The sequence below is a fragment of the Drosophila kikkawai genome, chromosome 2R (genome assembly GCF_030179895.1).
Source record: "Drosophila kikkawai strain 14028-0561.14 chromosome 2R, DkikHiC1v2, whole genome shotgun sequence".
NCBI classification, from domain to species: domain Eukaryota; kingdom Metazoa; phylum Arthropoda; class Insecta; order Diptera; family Drosophilidae; genus Drosophila; species Drosophila kikkawai.
The window spans coordinates 22,382,519-22,404,142 of record NC_091729.1 but is presented as its reverse complement, the minus strand read 5'-3'; the positions used below and the strand labels follow the sequence as shown (position 1 = coordinate 22,404,142).

The window sequence follows — 21,624 nt, the reverse complement described above, 5'->3', positions numbered from 1 at the left end:
ACATTCCTTACCTTTCATCCACCTGTAATTAAAATCACTTTTCCATAACATTTTCTTTATAATTTCTTTTATTAAGTTTCTTTTTTAGATTGAATTATTTTCCTGTTTTTCATCTTCAATTCATTTCCATTCATTTCATTACTAAATTTCAAATTTCTTGTCGGGGGACCAATAAGAACTAAAACGTTTATAGAGCTTACAATTGGTTTTGGTTTTTTTGTATAGTTTTAGCTTCTCGCTTCTCGCTTTGCTTCGAAATATATATTATTATTAGATAGTTTCTTATTTGCTGTTTGTCTAGAGGCTAATTGAACTTTGTTATTTAGGAAAAATAATAAGAAGAACGCTTTTGTATATTTTGTATTATTATTTTGGAAGTGTATTTTATTGATGCACTGCAATTTACAAATCGATTTAGAAATAAAACATAATAAATTCTAGGCATAACATAAGATATTCAATAATTGCACGAAAACGAACCCGAGAACGAGAACTATCCTGGCCGTAACCCGGACCCGGCCAATATTACCTGGCCCATATCGATCAAACGAGACGGGAAGCAAAAGTCCAAAGTGGAGGAAGAGTTTGGTTGATGACCCGATTTTTCCTACTGACTGGATGGAATGTTCTTACTATATGTGTCTTGGTTTCTTCTGTGTGTCTGTGTTCTGTTTTTTTTTCTTTTTCGTTTTGTTTTTGTTTATAATTTATCGCATTTAAATATAAATTTTCATAATCATGATTCTCTAATTGCGTTTGTCTCAAAAAACTTCATTCATAGTTTATTACTTCTTTTTTTGGAAACTCTTTTCTGGCTACGCTTAGATTTAGATTTTTAGGCTGCAAATGCTAAGAAATTATGTTTCTGATGTTTATATATAAATATAATTTTTTTTTTTTTGTTTTTCATTAATTTATTATCATTATTATGGATTTTTTTGTGTAGTTTTTGCTTTTGTTTCGCTTTTTTGTCATATACATATACATAAATTGAATTTTGTATATTTGAATTTTTCGTCTCCTGTCGTATAGAATTCCGCTCCTTCTGCTTGGTTTTTATATAAATTGAAAACTTAATTGTAAATGTAAAAATGTTAAGACTACATTCAATTATAAATAATGTTGGTTTTTGTCTTGTCGTATTATTTATATGCAATGTTCGCTCGTTACGTAATAATATTTATAATTAATATTAATTAATTAGCATAGTTTACGTTACGTTTATGTAATTGTTTAAAGCAATAACAAGCCATTTCATTTAATTTCATTTATTCTCTTTGCTAATCGGTTTTCTTGAATTAATCGTCATATTTGTGGTGTGTGGGTGCGTGGTTTTTTTATAGCATTGGATGTACTAAATCATGCAAATTGCTTCATTCATTACCGCCGAATCCCCGACCATAAATTCACTCTTCTCACACCCCCCCCAACTCTCTATGCAAAAAGGTGGAATTCACTTCCTCTACTTTGGGTTTTTTCTGCGCTTTAATTATTTCACAAAATTTTACAATCTCGCAGAAGGAGAGAGATAGAGAGAGAGAGACAAGTGGAGACAACAACCGACACCAGAGGCCTTTAAATCCCGACCTATATCTTTGCACCTGAATAAGTTAAATGGGTGATGTGTGTGTATGCGCGCCAATGCCATTTAATAGTTACCCCATTTGAGTTTACCACTCGTAATATTTTAATCTGCCATCTAGCGCGATGTTCTTTCTATGGGTTTTTGATGTTTCCGTTTTCTATTCTTTTCCTTTTTTCTTTTTTTTTGTTTTATGTTTTGTGGGTTCTGCTGTTTGTTTACTCAATTTGTAACATAAAAATATGAATATAACTATTTGCTAAAAACCTCTAAAATGTCTTAGAAATCGCAAGGAAGATGATGATGATGAACATCGCAGATCCTGCCAGATTGCAGCGAATAAACATATATATATAATATATATATGTGTGTCTCAGCTTCCACATCGGTCGCCACCTCCTCGTCCGGCTAATTACAAAAAGGGTATCAAGCGTGCCATCTTCAACGCGTTCTCCAAAAAGGCGCTCCACAAGTCATTCAGGCGCTTGGAGCGCGACATTAGGAAACGCCAGGTGAGCAGCACCGCCACCAGTTTGGTCAGCTGATGCAGATAGTAGAGCCTGTGGAGTAATAAAAGGAGTGGGTTAGGTTAAATGGGTTTAAAATCAGTAAGGTTTGAGCAAAGATAATAACAGTATATAAATAAGATGCGTTACGTTTTTTTCACTTGAACTTTTTGGTTTTCAGTTTTTTTAGCGCTTTAATATTTTCCCTACATTTACCATAACTTATATCTCGGAACATTAAGTACAAATGCCTCACCTGAGCATGCGTTTTCTGCTGGCCGGCAGCGAATCGGGCCGCTGCTTGAACAGGAACTCCCTGAAGCCCAGCACATAGCGTTCCACATAGTTGTCCCAGTTGATGTGGCGCACATCGAAAACGAAGATCTCGCGATCCTTGGGACTCAGCGTATGCAGCAGGGCGTGGACATTGTCGTCCTTGAAGCGCCATTGGCGTGTGGCAAAGTACTCTAAGCATTCCACAGCTTTGGCAATTTTATTTTGTACGTTGACAACGCTAAAAAAAAAACAGGGACAAAACATTCCATGTAAAGCTCTGGGGGGAAAAGCGATTATAATTGAAACTTACAATGGCTTCTTGCCCATGATCCTTGCCACTCCGTCCAGAATGTAGGCCGGTAGGAAGTGTTTGACTATACAATTCAGTGTGTTCATGGGGCGGTTCATGCGCAGGTCGCCAGTTGGATACCACAGGCAGCCCTCTGGGAAAATAATATACAATATAGTTCCGGGTAATTATTAAGGTCTCAGACAGGGTGAGGCAGTTTTTTGGTCAAGTGGTCAAAAGTGTTAGGGGCCTGTTTCTCACCCAGGGGATGCTTGCGCACACTGCACATGGCGTGTTTGACAAACTCCGACCAGATGATGGGATTGCGCTGGCCGGTGCAACAATTGTAGATGAGTAGGTTGTTGGACTTGCGGGTCGCTGTGCGCCAGGCGGCGGCAATCATCAGGTTAATCACAATATCGACAGGTACCATATCGGCCACATAGTTCTTCTCGCACATCATCGTACGGAACATGCCCTTGGCCAGCGCCGAGACTAGGCCCGTTGGCCCATTGAAGTTATCCACCCATCCGGCGAATGGCTCATTCAGACTGGCAGTCACTGTGGAAAAAATAATAAAAGAATTCATTGTAACACATTTCTACATTTTTAAAAGAATTTTATAACAATTTTAATTTCTTTTAAAGCTGCCTAAAATGTTTGTTAAAATGTTTTAGGATATTGTAAATCATTTAAGAAACTTTATAAAACATTTACAAGTTGTTGTTGCTTTTAGAGAAACCACTTGAAGTATGGTTAATTATCATTATTTTGTTGATCTACTCTATCCAAGGTAAACTTGATTAATCATAGAATTAAGCAAATGTCGCAGTTCAAACGAAACACAAATGCAAACCAAATTAGAGACTCAAGTGTTTGGAATATTTACGTATAATCGATGAGTTTGTTTATGATGATTATATATGTAGTATGTATATGGCTTACCAATCGATGGCCTCACAATGGCAACGGGCAGATTACCAGCCTCCTTAAGTAACATATGCTCCGCTAAGGCTTTTGTAAATGTGTACGTATTGGGACGCTTGCCAATTAGGCGCGGTGTCAGCTAGAAATAAACATTAATTAATTATAGAAATAACTTGATAATTATATTGAAGAGCTGCTTACCTGATCGAGTATATCCTCCGGAAGCCAGTTGATTAGTGAGATGATATCGTCGGGATTGTAGGGCGGTGCATAAATAACCTCAGACACATCGGTTCTATCGCAATTGCAATAGGCAGTGGATACATGGATTAGTGCCTATAAAATGTAAAACCAATTTTGGGTTAATTTCTTGGATCATCCTGACATTATATTTATATCGAAAACTTACGTCCAGTGACAGCATGCGATGGCAGAGCTCGACGAGACGTTTCGTGCCCAGCATATTGATTGTGACAGACAGTTTGAGCTTCTCATCGAATTTCACAGTGGCAGCCGAATGAAAGACAACGGAAACATTGCGACACAGTAGGTTCTAAAAAATAGTAAACCTTTCTAGATTAAATATCAACCTTAAAGAAATGGTAAATAAATAAAGACCTCACCTGATCTTTTTCTGAAATTCCCAGTTCCTCGGAAGTTATGTCGCCCGAAATGGGTATGACTTTGCTGAGCTCCTTGGGCTTCTCCTGCCGCAGTGATTCAAAGAGCTGAAGAATAATAATTGAAAATATTACTATTTTATATATTTTATTATAAATATCAACTTACTGGTGCATTTAGTAGTTCCGTGAGACGTGCCGACACTTCTTGTCCGCGTTTCGGTCGTATCAGTAGATATATATTCCTTATGTCCGGACATGAGCGCAGCAACTTCTCCACCAGCACCTGCAAATCGAATTGTAATTAGTGACTCAATCATGGAATATGGCCATTAACCAAATAAACAATTATTGTTACACCCACAGGGACACAAGGACACACTTGACCCACTTCGATGGTGTCTGCGGTTAGTCTTGATCTGACTTCAGTTCTATAGTATATATAGGGGAGGGGTTGGGACACGCCCCGAAAACGATGTGAGAATTGTAGCGGAATTAAACGACAACAGCCCACAGCAGACAAAAAGGGGTAGGTGGTGGTCGGTGGGCGGTCTGTGGGGGGTTAACTGCTTGGCATTTCAAGAGGGTGGAGAGTGTGGTGGGCGTAGGGCGTACGACTGCGGGCAGTGGGCGTGCCAGGCGCACAAAATCGATGAATAACACACAGTACTACTGTGAGCTCAGAGTCTGGGCGGCGCCACTGCGATTTCATGTCATAATGACGCAGTCAGGAGCCACCGACATGCAATATGCACAGAGAATAATTTAGGGGAAACTTAAGTTTTGAAATAAACAAAAAGAGAATGGTATACCAAAATTTAAATTACTTAAAGAAAAGTTAGAAATAAATTCTTAAATTTATTTTGCTTTTAGGAAGTACTTAGAAAAATTACCTAATTATTTATTTATTATATAAAAAACTAAAGCATTTCTTTTTCTCCTTGTATTCCTATATATGTTTAACAATGGCTGGGACGAAAATTGGCACAACAGCCGGAGGATGTATTTGGAGCAGGGGAACGAGTGCTTGCCCCCATTACTTGGGGAACAATTAAGTGGAACTCGGAGTGGGAGAACGAGCAACCAAAAGCCAAATGCATAAACGCAGCCACAATACTAGTACCATAAACAAACATACATACACACATATATGTAGCATTATTATGAAGTATTCGCATGGCAGGCGACGATGAGTCAACATCGTCTGGTGCAGCGACTCAACTCAAGCATTTCGGCTTAGAAAAAAGCAAACCAAACTAAGTCAAGCATACACGCACATCGCTCATAAACAGCTTGCTCGCACACAGTGCATCTAAAATTCAGGGGAAAGCGGGGGGAAACCACCTCCTCCAAACCAACCACCAAGCAATCACTTCATTGCCGCGAGACTTGTTGTTTTGTTTTTGTTTATCGGCAACACACACACAAATATTTGTGTGCATATTTTATGACTGGAAACGCTTCGAGTTCTCTCAATCGAGCCCAGCCAGGCCAGCAACGGGTTCAATAGTTCAGAGTTCGGAGCCAATAAACACACGCGGCGTATGCGTGACGTGAATGCAAGAAGCTCGGCCGGCAGCCCGCAAAAGTATGCAATAAAAGTTGGAGCACGCATTTTCGATTGAAAAAAAAGGATAATACGAGTGAATAAAGGGTTTAGGCTATCCTCTTTGGGTCGTTTTGTTGTCAACAATATTAGCAGTGAATGGTAATTCTGATTCTATACAAAATTGGCTTTTGTTAAGGGCTAATAAAAAGATTTCCCAAAGGTTTCCTACGCGACACTTTAGTAAATAATCTTAAATAAATTTCGTTAACAAAACTCACCTTTCCCATAAAACCAGTGCCGCCTGTGATGAAAACGCTGCGTCCCGCGTAAAATTGGGCGATGGGCACATAGCTGGTGTCTTCCGCCCGAAAGCGTTCGTAGGGCAACTGGAGGCCATTGCTGCTGGGTGGCAGGGGCAGTGCCGTCGAGGGCGTCACAGCGGACAGGAGGCTCGAGACGGCCGCGGCCGAGGATGAAGCTAAGGATGAGTTGGCGCCGCCGGAACCGGAAACGGAGCCCGATCCTGCTGCACTCGAACCGTTGTAGCCGGAGGAGGCGTTGTTGCTGGCTGACGTTGAGGATGATGCGCTGGAGCTGGCGGCATGGGTTAAGCCGTTGGTTCGGGCCAAACTGCCGTTGAGTAGCTTGGCGGCATCGTGACTGTTTGCGGGCTGAGGGGGCGACTGTTTGAGGCTGCTGTTTGTGGCTGCTTCCGTTTCCGCTTTGTTGGCGACCGCGTTTGACATGTTCGATTGTTTCTTGCTCTGCCGGTCCTCGTTGGTTAAATTTGTGTTTGTGTTGTGTTGAGTGTGTGTGTGTGAATCGTATTTATCCTTCTTAAGTTTTAGGCTAGGAAGCAGTTCTTTCTGTCATTTGCAGTGTGCGCTTGAGTTATCCTTCTCCTTTTGTTTTTCGTCTTTAATATTCAATATTTACTTTTGGTTTCTGTTTGGAAGTGCTGCTTGCTCTAGTTTGCCCTAGTTGGAAGCGTATGAATTGTTCATATAAACTTATATGGAATAGCTAGCTGGAAGTCGTTCTGTCGCCGCTGAGCGTTTATCCATGTTTCCATGAGTCGCGCTTGTCCAGGAGGTTGCCTTGGCTTTTCAGGTTCTTCTATGTTCTTTGTTATATTTTATTGTACAAAAGGAGTTCAGCAGGAGAGTGTTAGTCTTCCTCAGGTGTATCCTGTGGGTTGGGTGGGGGGTTGTTGAACGTGACCGATTTACGACAACTTCCAAGCGTTATTGCTCTGCTGACCTGCAATGCAAATAAAAATAGAAAACAATAATTAGCATCGTCTGAAAGTTCTTGAAAGTTGTGAATTTGAAAGAGGCAATTAGGAGGCATTTATTGCATTTTTTCTAAACAGTTTTGTGTTTATAGTTTGTTTATATTGAATTCACAGAAACATCTGCCCTTTAAAAATTTAATTCTGAACAAATTATTCCGGAAGCATATAAATATTACAAACTCAATCAAACAATTAAATAAATACCGACATAGATTAAAGTTCTCCAATATTTAAAATAAATTATAACTGGATTACTTTTTTATTTCAATTTCTTTTTCATGTATTACGTTATTTTCCACTTGCAATCCTTTGCATCCTTCATTAACCCACACCATACATTAGGAATGATAGCAACTCCTCCTCAAAATAAAACAGACCTCAATTACCCGAGGACAACGCAATTGTGTCAAGCCTAATTATCCCACCAAGCCCAAATCAAAGTCCGCTTATCCATTCAATATCCCATATATATCCTTCCACCCAATCGAATCTATCCATCCTTCCATCCATCTATCTATCAAAATGTCATTTATCCTTGGGACCGGCGTCTAAAATTAGCAACCCTTTCCGAGCCACAGCTGAGTGGCAACCCAAATCCGAGCTATGACGTCTAACAGCTTTGGCAATCGGCCATCACGGAAAAGGATATGCAAATGACGTCGAAGGATATGAAATCTATGCAAAGAACACCACCACACATCGCACACTTGAGTCTTCCAAATAGTTTTCGACCGGCCGCAATCGAATTTAACGCACAATAGAGCTAAATATGCAAAGGCAGCTTAATGCCTTAATCGGCTTACAAGGCGAGTGCTGAGAGCCCGGCTCTGAGAACTGCAGAACGGCAAGCCGAGAACAGAGAACCGAGAACCGAGAACCGAGAATCGAGAACCGCGAAGCGAGAACTGAAGACCCGAGAACGCAATAGATACTTGGTACAAAACCAACCGGGGAGACGATACTGTCGATAGCAGTGACAGTTGGCGAATGCTCACTATCCGCCTGGGAACACTTCATTCTATATTAAACGATTTTTACATGAGCCCGAGCTGAGCTGCGCTGAGCCGAGAGATTTCCAGCGCTATATGGCGACCCGCATGATCAAGTGCCACTTAAGAGGGTCTCACACGTCATAAATCTCCACAAGTCCAAAGTTTTAGTGCCCTTCGTAACTGCCCCCCCAAAAATTCAAACGATCATCAGAAGGAGATTAATGCGAGCCGGGGGCTAATTGATCGAGGTGGCAGTGTTAGGTGCTAGAATGCTATTGTTTAATTGCCGTCTAGGAAATACATTATATATTGCTCAATCAGCATCCGAATCGGAATTATAATCGCTAGGCAACCTTCGCCAGCAGGAGGTTAGAGAGCGCACTTAGCCAGTTCAAATAAACGCGTCGATAGACGTACATACATAGTTTCCTGGGTCTGTGTAGGGTTGTAAAGAACCCTAATGAATTTGTCAACAAGCGTTGGTAACAAGTGAAACAACAGGGCTAGCTAAAAGGAAAAATGTCGGATAAACAATAAATCGTATTTGTTCCTCCGCAAAATCGCGTTTGGGGGAAAGGGTTTGGGCTTAAACTTCGAACCCTTGCATCAGTTAGCACCTACCCATATCTCATCTGTAATTCACCGAATGCGAATGCTAATTGAATTTCAAATTGTTTATTGATCATTTGGTCCATTGAACATTGGACATTGATCGTAACCAGGAACTATGGGAGTTGTGTGGACAATGATATTGGCTAGATTGATTGGCAGATGCGATATACTTATGGGTGTGACGTCAAGCCCAGGTGACGCTCATCATAATGATCACAGATATAATCATAATAATATTGATGATGGTGTGGTGTTGTCTCTAAGTCGAATTTTTGGAAGTTCAAGCTGCTGCCCATGACTTTCACTTTTTATTTTTCGAATCTTTTGTAGGTCTTTGGTTTTTTTTCGGCTTTTTTAAATATCTAAATTCCGCAATATTTTTTTCCACCCGTTTGCATGTATTTAAAATTTGTTGTTTATTTTTTTTTTTGTCAAACTTTCGTTTTCAATTTTTTAGTTTGTACAAAAATCTATCGCTGGCACTATGGCTTTTTTTTTTTTTTTTTGGTAATTTGCATTCGAGGTTCGAGGGTTTCTTTTAGTGACTTGGCTAAATAAGATTTCGATGCTCGCCGTGTTAAGAAATTTGGCACACTTCGGCAGTGCGTGTGGCGATGTTATCAAATCGCTGGGCAATATCCGCTGAACTAGTTGGGGCCGACTCTATATAATTAAAGTTTAAACAACTCTCGAGACGCGGCGGCAATCAGAGCGGCCTCATCACGTAACTGTAAATTTATCAATGAAGACCTGGCCAACTTCGTTTACTGGTTGTGTGTTGTTCCCTCTTCATTCTAAAGTGAAATTTCTTGAAAATCAACTTTTTCTCAACCCATCCCTGTCTCTCATTCTATCTTTGTTTCTCTTTCTCTCCATCGCTCTTGGGTTTACTCTTTTTTTTTCCTGGTTGGTTTCCTACTGCAACGAAAAATTTGCGCGCGCCAGCTTCAAGAGGCAAATGAACCGACATCGAACCATCATCATTGAAGCCACGCCTCATCTCGGCTTTTCGGAGGAGCGTGTTAACCAAACATGAAGACCGAAATGCTGTTAAACGGTAAACATTCAGCATTCAACATTCAACATTCAACCTGCCTTGACAAGGTAGTTACACACCAGCAGTCTCTGCTGGTCGCTGCCCGTGTATTGTCTGACCCATTTCCTATAATCGTGCCGCATTATCATCATCAAACTCATCATCATCATCAGCGGCAACCTCAACCTCGTCATCATCGGCTTCATTATCATTATCATTATTGTCTTCGTCATCGTCATCAGCATTCGACAACTGGCCAAGTCGCCTTGCCTTGCCGGACATTTGGAAGCGACCGCTTTACCAATTTTACATATACCCTAGAGCCGGCAAAGGGATGGGTAGCCCAGACAATGGGTAATTGAGAAGACTCAATTGGCAAAAGCTAAATTATATAATCTAAATAATACTTAATATATCTAAAGACTACTTTAAATTTGTAAAGAAAGAAAAGTACAAGTATCTGCTAATAAATGGCTTGAATGTTAAAGCTCCTAACTATTTGTAAACAAAGAATTAGCAAACCCTTCGAATCTGTATAAATACTGGCAGCTAATTTGCTTAGCAAGTTTGTAATGTCTACAAGTGGAATATACAAAACTGTCGCCTTAAATCATTTAAAAATTGCTATACCATTATATGTATATCATATTATAGTTATAATTTGCCCTTCCAGAGTATTTCTTGTTTCGACCACATCAACTGCCTTACTTTTTCCCATGGCTGGAAGACCTGTCTTTAAGCGCATTTCTTCTTTGCGCTTTTCTACACTGTCTCCTCTCTTTGGGCCCTGCCGTTTCCTCATTTGGAGCTTGTTGCTTTCGGATTACAAGTCTTTAGCACTCAGGGCCTCGACACATAAACATATATACGCGACACACAACAGTGCATAACATACTTCCGCATGCAGACATTACAGGCAGGGCAGTATAGATATATATCGCTAAAAGCGAGCTATAGCTGTGCGATTCTGATGGGTATTGGATCTGGTGAATACGATGTCAACCTATTTGTTTTGGCAATGTGGAAGCTCGTTTCATTTCGGTCGAATCCGTTTCTTTCGCTTCGAAGTTCGAACACAAACGAAAGTTCAAATATGCATTTTCACTTTTCAACAATGGATGGCCTCTCATTATGTAAACCCGTAGAGCCCGAGAGCTCTACGGCGGATGCTGTGCTTATACTACATATGGTGCCATGTGTGCCTGTGTGTGTTTTGGTTGGTGTTTATGAGTGCCCATAATGGGTCTGTGCCCTCTATTCTATTGAACCTTTGAGTGGAGGCTCTGGAATTGCCGTACGCTGTTGGTGGGTTGCTGCTGTTGCTGTTGCTGCTGCTGATGTTGTGATGTCGTCGGGATGTCGCCATGTCGCCATGTCGACTATGTCTGCTCTTGTAGTTATCGTAAGCTATCTATGCTTTGTGTGTAATTGAATAAATCTGTAGGGGGTTGTGGTGGATAGAATGGATCTCGGATCTCGGATCTGTCTCCCTCCTGCCCACTGCCCACTGCCTGCTGCCCACTACTGCCCATAATTTGTGTGGCTTGATTAACAAACAAAAGCGCTTTCGCAGTTTACAGCATAAAAGTTAAATTTAACTGTGTATAATGGGGGCTGCTGGCTCCTGCTCCCCCTGACCGGCCCCTCACCTGAAAGGCCCCCATTCGAAGGTAGTCAGCAGATTAGCTACCCAATTTAAAAGCTCAGCTGAGTCGAGTTAAGCCTCCGTCCCGCTCGCGCCCTCACGCGCTCACACTCACTAGATATTAAATAATTCACAATTATAATATACATACAACTTGTCGTCATATTTTTAGGCTTTTATCACATGAGCTAAGACCAAATGTCTACGGGCCCAATTAAAGCATTCTTTTGGTCCGTAGTCCGCCTCCTGTGCAATTAAAAGCACTTTCTCGGCTAATTTGAATAATCAAAAACAATTTGGACTTTGCAATTATAAGATGAAGATTTATTGTCGACGAGACCTTAAGATGAACCTCTTTTTTATCTCATAAACTAAGGACAGTGATATGGGGTTCATTCTGAAAGATTTATGAAGATTTTTGCGGGTTCAAGTTCAGTTGAGATAAGCCACTCAGGAAGGTAATGAAAAGGGTTGATAGGTGTCAAAAGCAGGCATAATAAAAGTTTATTGTAACAAAAACAGAATATATAGGTTAAAGGTTTTTTAACTTTTTACTTTTTATGATCTTCTTTTTATATTTTTCTTAAAATAATGACAAATCAGCTAATACTGGCTTTATTTACTCTTCCAAAAATCTTAGTAAAATACTAAATACCAAGAAAGGCAAATATGACGGGTAAACAAAAGATTTCAATGACTGTTTATAGCGTTTTAAAGCCAGCACTATTTACACTCGCCATATGGTATATCTTTTAAAGTTTCCTATTGCTAAATACCTATGGATTGTATCTCATCCCCAGAATTTTCGCTTTACGTCACAGACCGCAAAAGTGTATGTGTGCCCAATAGGCAATCGATCTGAATGCCAAGTGGCTGGCTTAATGGCTTCGTAACCCATTTTGAGTAGGACCATTAGCCCCGTGGGCCAAGTAGTAGAATCAATCTAGCCCAGAGTTGCGAAAGTGAAAAAGAAATTCGATGGTTGGCATTGCTCAGGCAGTCGGAGCACGTAATCAATAGAAATATGTCGCCGCCTCGAGATACCTCTATAGCACAGATACCAAACCGATATACCAATACTATATGCGATACGTATCGGGCATTATTGACTGTGGCAATTATTTTCGGCTGAGCTCAGCTCGACGGGCTGCCGATGCATTTGCGCATGCGTCCACTCATTTCGTTCCATTCCACACTCCACTCCCAGCCAAAAATGTGGGTCAAGTCAACGTGGGTTCGCAATTATGACACATTGTCCGAGCGACAGATATTTACCCCACAAAGGCAGAAATCGGTGTAATGATATTTGTAAATGTAAAAATTAAATAAACAATCGGACGGACGCTGCTTTTTGGAGGGTTTTTCGGTAATTCGGTTTTTTTGAATTACGGGTTTTTCGTTTTTCGTGTTATTTCTTCTTTTTTTTTTTGCAATGTGAGATGTGTAGTATCTTTGTATCTGTTAATGTGTGTGTGTGGATGGCCATGATCCATGTTTATTTATTATGCTCCATCGTCTTTTCGCTGTCGTTATCGTTTTCATTTTCGTTTTCGTTGTCGCTAGTCGTTGTCTCGTCTGTGTGCAAATTTTATTTGTAAATATGCAATGATTAATATTACAAATATACAGCAACAAAAATTTCGAAAATATTTGTTGCCTTTTAAAACTTTCTCGCGGCAACACAACCTGGATATGGATATTGGCTACAGTCCGGCTTCTCTAAATATGTCAACCGTAATGATTCGTTGAAATCTTTCAAATTAGCAGATAATTCCCAACTGGTTATGCCAGTAAACTTGAACTAACTGGCCTACCATCTTCTAGGTTAATGAAATCCCTAATAAAATACCTTGTAAATATTATGAAAAACAAATAAATGTTGCTAAATTAAATTCAATGTTATCGAAGCTCCACTGTGGCATAAGCTGCGGGTCAAATATTAGCTAAAAACGGAATTGCATAACCCGACGACGAAAAAAGAAACAGCTCAAATATTTGTGGGCCAGGCCTGGCTTGCACTTACTTGTCAGACAAACATATAGCCCAATATATTGGCTTTAATCGACGAAGACGATCTGAAGATGCTGCAGCAGCTCGCGTTTCGATTGAACTGACTGGATTTGTGAATCGAATTTCCCCCGCTTCTTTTTCCGAGGAACACCGAATCTAGGTCATTGACATAAAAGGGGGACTTGCAAATAATTCGTTTGTTGTGGTCTCCGGTTCCCGTTTTTTATATTATTTATTTTTTTCTGAACTTTTGCACTTGCGGGGTTTTCGAGGTCGTTCGTTCGGTTGGAAAAAAACTGATTCGACAAAAAACGATTTCGGAAAACGATTCTCGTTGACAATTATGCAGAGATTATTTATTTTCAATTTGACACTATAGGCAAGGCAAGGTACAATACGGATGAGCCGATACCGATACTGAGATACTGATACTGATAGCCACTCCTGACACACTAAAAAACTCCAGTCTGAAATTCTTCTGCTGCTTCTTCTTCTTGTTTCTTCTTCTTCTTGGACCCCCAAGAAATTTCTCCAAATATTTTCACTTTTGCGACAGCGCGAGAGAGACAGGTGAGAGAGCGCGCGAAGAGAGCGAAGACCGTTGCGCAGGCGCAAAGAAATCGAACCGACTGCGACGGCGGAAGAAGAGAGACAGAGGGCGGTCGCGGGAGAGAGTTGACCGTTCTTCTTGCCCTTTTTTAACTGCTTTTTAAGTGATCTTTTAGCGTCGCGTCCGCTTCGTCGGCCGTTTGGAATTGAACTAAACACTAAACTTGGCCGCCGAAGAAGTGAAAGATTTATGCAGTCGGCGTCAAAGCTGCGCTGCCAAGAAAGGCGCACAAAAGAAAGCAGCGCAAAGAGAGAGCGGCTCGGACACGTAAACCGATGGCGATCGGACGCCACATGAGAGATGGGGCGAGAGAGCGTGGAGAGCAAAGCCTGGGGAGAGCATGCAACAAGCTTTAATTGAAAAAGCCGCAAAAGAACGGTGTGTGTGTGTGGAAAAACAAGTCGTGGAAAACGGAATGACGAAGGAGAAGATTCAAAGGGGGGGGCGGAGGAAATTCGATATGTGGTCAGCAGGCACTGACATTGACCACGACGCTGGCAGAGACGCCGGCAGAGGCAAAAGAGGTCAAAGTACACACATAAGCTTCCCGAGTCGGGTATCGGGTGTCTCTTTCTTTCCCTCTTTCTCCCTCTCACGCTACTTGCGTGCGTGTGGATGCATAATCTTGCACTTGCCACCAGGTAACTGGCAACGCGTAAATTGACCAAAAAAAAAAAAAGACTTTCGTGTCTAATTGAAAGGCAAGTCACACTTGCGGTTAAGCAAGGGGGCGGGGTATGAAGAGCGGGGCTAAGTGAAAAGGGGGCGGGAGAGGTGATTAATTCACCACAGTTAGCTGTAAGAACTAATTGAGTGCACTGGAAAAAATTAACAAACTAAAATATAAGCTGTTTAATAATCCGACAAATATATTTTAAAATTTTTTTGTTTTTGATTGTACACAAAAAAACACCTATTCGGGAATTATAATTTAAGGCAGAGTGAAGGAGGTATTTCAGACCCTTTTGATTATATACTATATTTTTGATCGATTTTATATAATAAAGTAAGAATGATATTACAGCCTGAAAGTGTGTATTAGCATGAAAGTTGTCTAGGTGCACATAAGGTAATTAATGTATGTACATACAAACTATACTAGTGTGACGTTATTAATGATACTCATAAGTCTGAAATGTTATCTGGCTTACATATTTTATTCACCTTATAAATATTCAATGATGATTCCTGATATATTCAAATCTTTCTATTATAAAGCTGCACGATTCCTCTGACCTATGGTACCATAGAAATATTATTCGAACTATAGGTGCAATAACAGATAGAACAGTATCTCGGTATAAGCATATGCCAGTATCTATGGTATACCATAGGTCAGCTAATCATGCAGCATTACACGTGCATTCCTATTCAAATTTATATGGAAATGAAACTGTTGTTTAAATATAGTACTGAAATTTGCATTGACGTATGTACCTTAAGTTTTTTCACAGTCAACTTAGCACTTAACCAAACGACAACAGAAGCCAGTTGAACATTGAGTTAGTTCAAGACTCTTAAAAAAAAGGGCAGTTGAACAAATAAATGAGCAATGAATCATCACTTTGTGAGATAAATATTTAAGAAATCGGTCAATGAAACAATAATTATTTTTAAGAAAATATTCCCAATTTAAACTAAATATAGGTTTTTAAATAAGCTCTTAATAACTATGCATATCTTTACATATCTTTTAAATATTTGTGAACATCTTGCTACAATTTTTTTGCACTGTGCACAATGAAGGGCTCAGCAACGGGCACATGGCGATTCTCCAATAGTTGACGGCGGGTGTGTTCCGTTGATCTTTCTGCCACGTGCCCCCGAAATCCTACTAATAGTTTCAGTCAATATTTGAGTTTTTAATTGATTTTGCATACACTACTTCTCACATTCCCACCCAAAATAGGCAAACGGAAAGCGGAAACTGCCGGCCAGATCGAAGAGTTAGCCAAGCGTAAGCTTAAGCGGAAAAAAACTAGAAGCAGAGCCACCGCAAAAGTTTCTTGCCAAAAAACCGTAGAATTTATTCTGGGGAAAAATAATGCTTGAAAGGGGGAAATAGAAGTGTGGGAATCTAAGCAGAGGCTGACAGAGAAACCCATTTGCCTACTTTTAGGCTGAGCAAATAAATTCCAATCTGACCGGAAATGAAGCAGCATAAAACAAAAGTTTTCCTTTCCTCAATGGCAGGCAATATTCACATTAAATGGAATGGAACTGAACGGCTGTAGTTTGCCGTAACTCGAACCTATATTTTTCTCGAAAATACCATTCAACTTTGAGGTCCTTCCATTGCCGTTAAAGCTGTTTCGAAAATTGTTGTTATTAAAGGGTTCAGGTTTCCTATAGTTTTTCCGAATTTCTTTGTTATTTCTATAGATTACAAATAATACTTTATTTGTCTTGAAGGAGATTCACTTTCCCTATGATATCTTTTGATTTTAGGATATTTTTTACAAGCAGGGACAAACTTTCCTTTGTCACTACCACTCAAGTGTCACACTTTGGGACTTAATATATACACCCACCCACCCTAATATCCGTCACATTTTCCACCCACAGCTTTGCTCATTTTTATTTTTTTTAATTACACAAAGTTACGGCATTAGATGGCGCCCTGTTGACAGGACCTTCTCCCTGGCTCGTCCTCGAGCCCGTTGCCGTCCCCTCGTCCCTTTTTATTTTCCCATTTTCTCGGCTGTGAAATGGCAAACACTCACACACATGGTCACAATGGGAAATCGACGGGGTGGTGGGGGCTCTCGGGTGGTTTAAGGTAGACAACAAAACGGGGAAAATGACATAATGCACTTGAAATGTTATCGCCTCGCTGTCGAGTGCAACAAATACACTGGCACACACAAAGGCACACACACTCGCACACACTGATCGGATGGAAAATCTTCGATTATATCGAATTACCATTAATGAGAAGCAATTAACCATGGCCAGGTTGTCAGCCTGCCCATTCATCTTGAAACATACTTTCGGGCATCCCGGGTATCGCCACTTGCGGCCCCCCCTTGTGAATCTTTCCTAAAGTTTTCCGGGCGCGTTGCCACACACTACTCACACATCGTATAGTATTTTCTATTTTTTTTTTTTTTTGTTTGTCGTTTCAGCTCAGTTGGCGGAACTTCCCCAGCCCTTTTCACGCATTTTCGCAAACATTTTCACCGTTCATCGAATTTAGCGAATTTAAGGGAATTTTTCTTAAATTTGTTTAGTTTTTTGTTGGAGCAAACTTTTGAAGTCGCGTCTCGACCGCCTTGAAAATCAATTGGAAAATGCCTGGCCTGTGTTTCATTTCATTTTCTTTTCTCCTCCCAAGCTCCCCGAGATTATTTCACGCGCCTGCTCTCGTTTCGCGAGAGATACAATATTGGAGAAGTGGAGAGAAATCAAAAGAGAGACTCAGAGCCTGCTAGCTGGCTCGCTCTTTCGTTGCCATTTTCTGCTACTACTATTTTCCTGGGCGTCTGCCGGCTTTTCCTGGGGGGTTGTTGGCTATTGCCAGCTTATATTATATAATGTGCCCAACCAGCTGACTCAACAACTCTGTCAGACCGATGGATGTATCAGATAAGATAGCTTCCTATCTATGGGGTTTTATCGATCTAATATTAATATGGTCTGTACATTTATGGCGGCTGCTTATTTAACTAATTTTCTAGGGAAATTCATAATTATATGGAGCATAATTTTAGGCTGACACTGCTACTCTCTCCCACACTGCCTCTCTTACTCGGTTAAATGATGGATTCTCTTTGCATTTTCCGCTTAAAGCTCGGCTTGCTCTCTCTTTGGCGGAAACATAAAACGGAAATGTCAGATTTTCTGCTAAATTTTTTACAACCATCGACGCCAAAAAGCAGCGACATTCTCCGGATGAGATAATAAACCCAGCGACATACATTTTTTTTATGGGCAACGTGTGCGCGCGGGGGGGGTGTTAAGTTGGGCACAGGGGCTGCTTCTAACAGGGGGCTAAAAATAAATGCCAAACGAGAAAAAGAAAAACAAGGAAAAACATGCTCAAACTAGGCAAACAAAATTATGCTAAAAATATGCTTAAAATCGGCTAAAAATTATGCCAAAAATAAAGGCAGACAATTGAGTGGTAAAGAGGGGCCTTTTCCTGTTCGCTTTTCTTTTTCATTTTGGTTTTCTTTTCTTTTTCCTTTTTTTTTAAGGGCGTGTACGTACCGGCTCCAAAACGAAAGTGAGGTTAGAAACGCGTGTGGATGCTGCGGCGATTTGGAACTGAACTGGATTTCCGGAGCTCCTCGATTTTCTTTCTCTTTATCCTGGTTGTTGGCCCAATTTGTTGTTTTTCTTTTTCTTTGGGTTGGATTTAACAATTGATTGCTATTATTTGCATCACACTAACACACACACACGTTGCCAGGCATTTCGCGTCGCGCTTATTTCCTCTTTGCTTTTTTCCTGCCTATTTTTGTTGTATTTTTCTAACACACACAGGCCTTTTTCCGGAGCAAGAAGAAAGGTACCGTTGTTTTCGACGCACTGCTCGAAATGCGAAATGTGACTGAGGCAGGAAGAGGAAGAAAGCTTCTGGCGAACCCGGCCGCTCTCTCTCTCTGCTTTCTCCACCCTCGCGCCCGCTCTCGCAGTTGCTTTCGCTGTCTCTTTTTCGCTGCTCTCGCCTGCGCTCTCCTTGACGATTTTTTTTTTTTTTTTTTTTTTCGGTGGTGAGTTGACAACGGTCTGGGGGCTGATATTGCTATGATTTTCCCACCACCTTGGCCGCTTTTTCCTATTGAATGAAATCCACTTTGGTCTAGTTCTTCTTCCTATCCGCTGCGCTTCTTCTTTCCGCCTCTTTTGAGGCGTCACGCGCCTGCGCCAACCGAAAGACAACAAATTATTTGAGGGCAAACAGGAGAACTGATTTTTTGCACTGCACTGGGTGCCATAAAATCAGCGCTAACTGCGTTTTGAATTAACAGCCAGTGTTGCCACGTAGCCATTAAAACAGAGTTGCCACTAGGCGGTTAGTTCAAATAACTAATTTTATAAAAACTATTACTAATTTTATAAAAGAAAAGTGTGGTGTTATTACAAGGCTTATAATAATAATATTACTATAAATTTATGTAAAAATATAAATAACATAAACACACATTTTTTAAATTATTATGTGTTATAAAGACATTAATAATAAAATAAATATTTATTTTATGGTTTAAAATATACAATATTGCATTTTATTAAAATATTTAATTTTTTTTTTTTTTAATTTAAAAAGTTTTTTTTATCTTAAAATCATTAAAAAAAAACACAAATTTGATCTGCAATATTTTTCGACAATATTTTAACAATTAAAATCTTTAAAAATTTACATTGTTTTCTCTATAAAAACTATTATACTCTAACCTAAATTTTATTCCACTTATTTATAGATCTCTGGAATCCAAGATAACCTTCGTAGGCCCAAATATTTGGACAATAAGCAAGGTCGCCAGCCGATTGCAGTGCGGCCCAACATAATGTGAAAATCAAAACAGAAAATACGACAAAAACAAACCAAAAATGCATTGTCATATGGGGACGGTGGGGCCTTAACTTGTCGATTATATAGACCCAGGGGGGCAGACGAGGAGGCTGGTGGTGATGACGGCTATAGCCACTCTGCATATTAATCAATTTTTAAGCTGGGCCGCCGCTGTAAACACATTAAGACAAATGAACGCTGCGACACCAGAGTGGAAATACTAGATGCTCTTAAAGAGGTAATAATTGATAAGTCAGGAAAAAAGGCAATATTCATTGGAAAGGTAATTATTATTGATATAAATGTGTTTAAAGGAGATGTAGAAGTAAAATAGATGAAAGAGAAAATAATTTTAAACTATAGATTACATTTTATTGTAAATTATTTCTTATTTTTGTGTGTCAATTATTAGGAATTATTTATTATTTCTATGAAATCTTTTTTAAAGATTATTTCCAGGAAATACTTTTTAAACAATATTTCTGGGTAATATTTTTGCATACTTTATTTCATTCTACTGAAAAGACACATTTATAATTGATGGCGATAAGAAATTTAGCATGGTAACTAGTCCATCTAAATATTCATTCTCATCATTTTTTGTACAGATTAGTCTATGAATCACCAAAAATTATTATTAAAGTGATAACATATCATGTGCTTTGCTCTCATCTTGCTTTTAGTTTTCATTTATTATTTCTATTATCAAAAACCAACCTAAACTTTTGACTTGTATTTGATTAAAATTAAACCAAACAAAAATGTACAGATTCATGATTAAGCAAAATCCGACATTACCCCTCGAACCGCTCCCTGTAGAGGAGGGTATTACCGGAGACAAGCGTCTTTATAGCGATAACAAATAGGTGAGAGACATCGGCAAACAGACAAAAGCCAAACATGAAATGAAATACCCAAAGCCCCGAACTCATTACTCATGCGCCCTGGGTGACGTCGCTGACGGCCAAGCCCGCCTCACAGATGCCCATCTTCACCTGCCTGCAGTTCCCCGGTCTCCAAGCTTCGCTGCAACTCCAACTCGCGATGACGGAGCACAAAAAATATGTAAGGCAGCGCACTGCCTCGTCATGGGATCACAAGTACATCGAGTGGTAGTAGCCAAGTAGCGCTGACTAAGTGGAAATGCGATTAACTAACAAGAACCTATATTCTTTGCGGTTTTCCTGTTTTCGCAGACAAATAAATGTTCAATTGAAGACACGTTGGCCGCCACTTGAGGTTAATGCTATTGAAAATTGCATTGCTAATGACGGCGATTGATTTGTTTGCGGTTTCGATTGCAATTGTGGAGTTTAAAGTTGGGTAATAATAAGGTACATTTTTGAGAGGACAGAGAAAAATTGTATTAAAAATATTAAATAATAAATAAATTAAATTCCAGGAAACAATTCAATTCAAATCCCTATTTATTTATAAATATTATATTACTTATTATGGCCCATAAATAAATATATATTTTCATAATAATTATATATATCGAACCCTCTTTTCTGTGTTTTTAAAATATGCTAAATTTATTTACAGTTGTCGGAGTTTTCTTCTGAGAGGTTCATCTTTGGACCCATCCTCTTTGAGATGTTAATTTTCAAACTGTTTATTTTGGGACCACAGTTTCCCTATTGTTACCTCTTCTCAAACCCTACTTCCCCCTTTTCCTATCAACAATTTTCCAACTTTGGCGACTTTCCTTCGCGTGTCGCACAAATTATTGCCAATTTTAACATTTCTTTTTTGGTAAAGAGCTGGGTCGTACCCTCCGACAAACACACACCTGTAATTACAGCTCAGGTGAGGCGCACTCTTGGGTGTTGCTATGGAGGCCTATAACTCTGGTTTCAGTATCTCCCACTTTTATATTTTTTTTGTTTTTCTTACCTGGCTTTTTAACTAGGTCAACTGCAATTGAACCCGCCGGAGGGGAAACAAGCTTAGAAAGCTCGGAAATCGGATGCGGATCGTCTTTTTGTCAATGGTTTTGTTGTAAAAAAATAAAACCCTCCAACTAATTTGCATTTTTCCATGGGGTCTATTATTAAGATATTTTATAAAAACTCAACTAATAGAGGTACTTTGCCTAATTAGACAATCTAAAACGTGATCGGTAAACACCTCATGCAATCTACTGGTGTTTTTCCTA

At 39.7% G+C, this 21,624-nt stretch overlaps 1 protein-coding gene across 3 annotated transcripts; it reads right to left on the bottom strand.

The window, feature by feature from the left end:
• Positions 1 to 431: 431 nt before the first annotated feature.
• LOC108076395 (putative fatty acyl-CoA reductase CG5065) lies at positions 432 to 18,863 on the bottom strand. Of its 3 annotated transcripts, XR_011444453.1 has the most exons (12): positions 18,158 to 18,863; positions 6,028 to 7,009; positions 4,370 to 4,486; positions 4,204 to 4,308; positions 3,990 to 4,133; positions 3,782 to 3,916; positions 3,599 to 3,719; positions 2,915 to 3,214; positions 2,675 to 2,807; positions 2,345 to 2,602; positions 1,660 to 2,142; positions 432 to 1,601 (listed from the first exon to the last, which is right to left on the bottom strand). XR_011444453.1 is itself a non-coding variant. In XM_017169233.3 (11 exons), the coding sequence occupies exons 2-11, from the start codon at positions 6,493 to 6,495 to the stop codon at positions 1,995 to 1,997; spliced, it is 1,929 nt and encodes a 642-aa protein (XP_017024722.1). In that variant the 5' UTR covers positions 6,496 to 7,009; positions 18,158 to 18,863; the 3' UTR covers positions 432 to 1,994. The 3 variants fall into 3 exon arrangements, 2 of the variants coding, with proteins under 2 accessions (XP_017024722.1, XP_017024721.1); XM_017169233.3 differs by having other exon boundaries at positions 432 to 2,142; XM_017169232.3 differs by lacking the exon at positions 18,158 to 18,863 and adding an exon at positions 13,352 to 13,692 and having other exon boundaries at positions 432 to 2,142.
• Between the last annotated feature and the right edge of the window lie 2,761 nt (positions 18,864 to 21,624).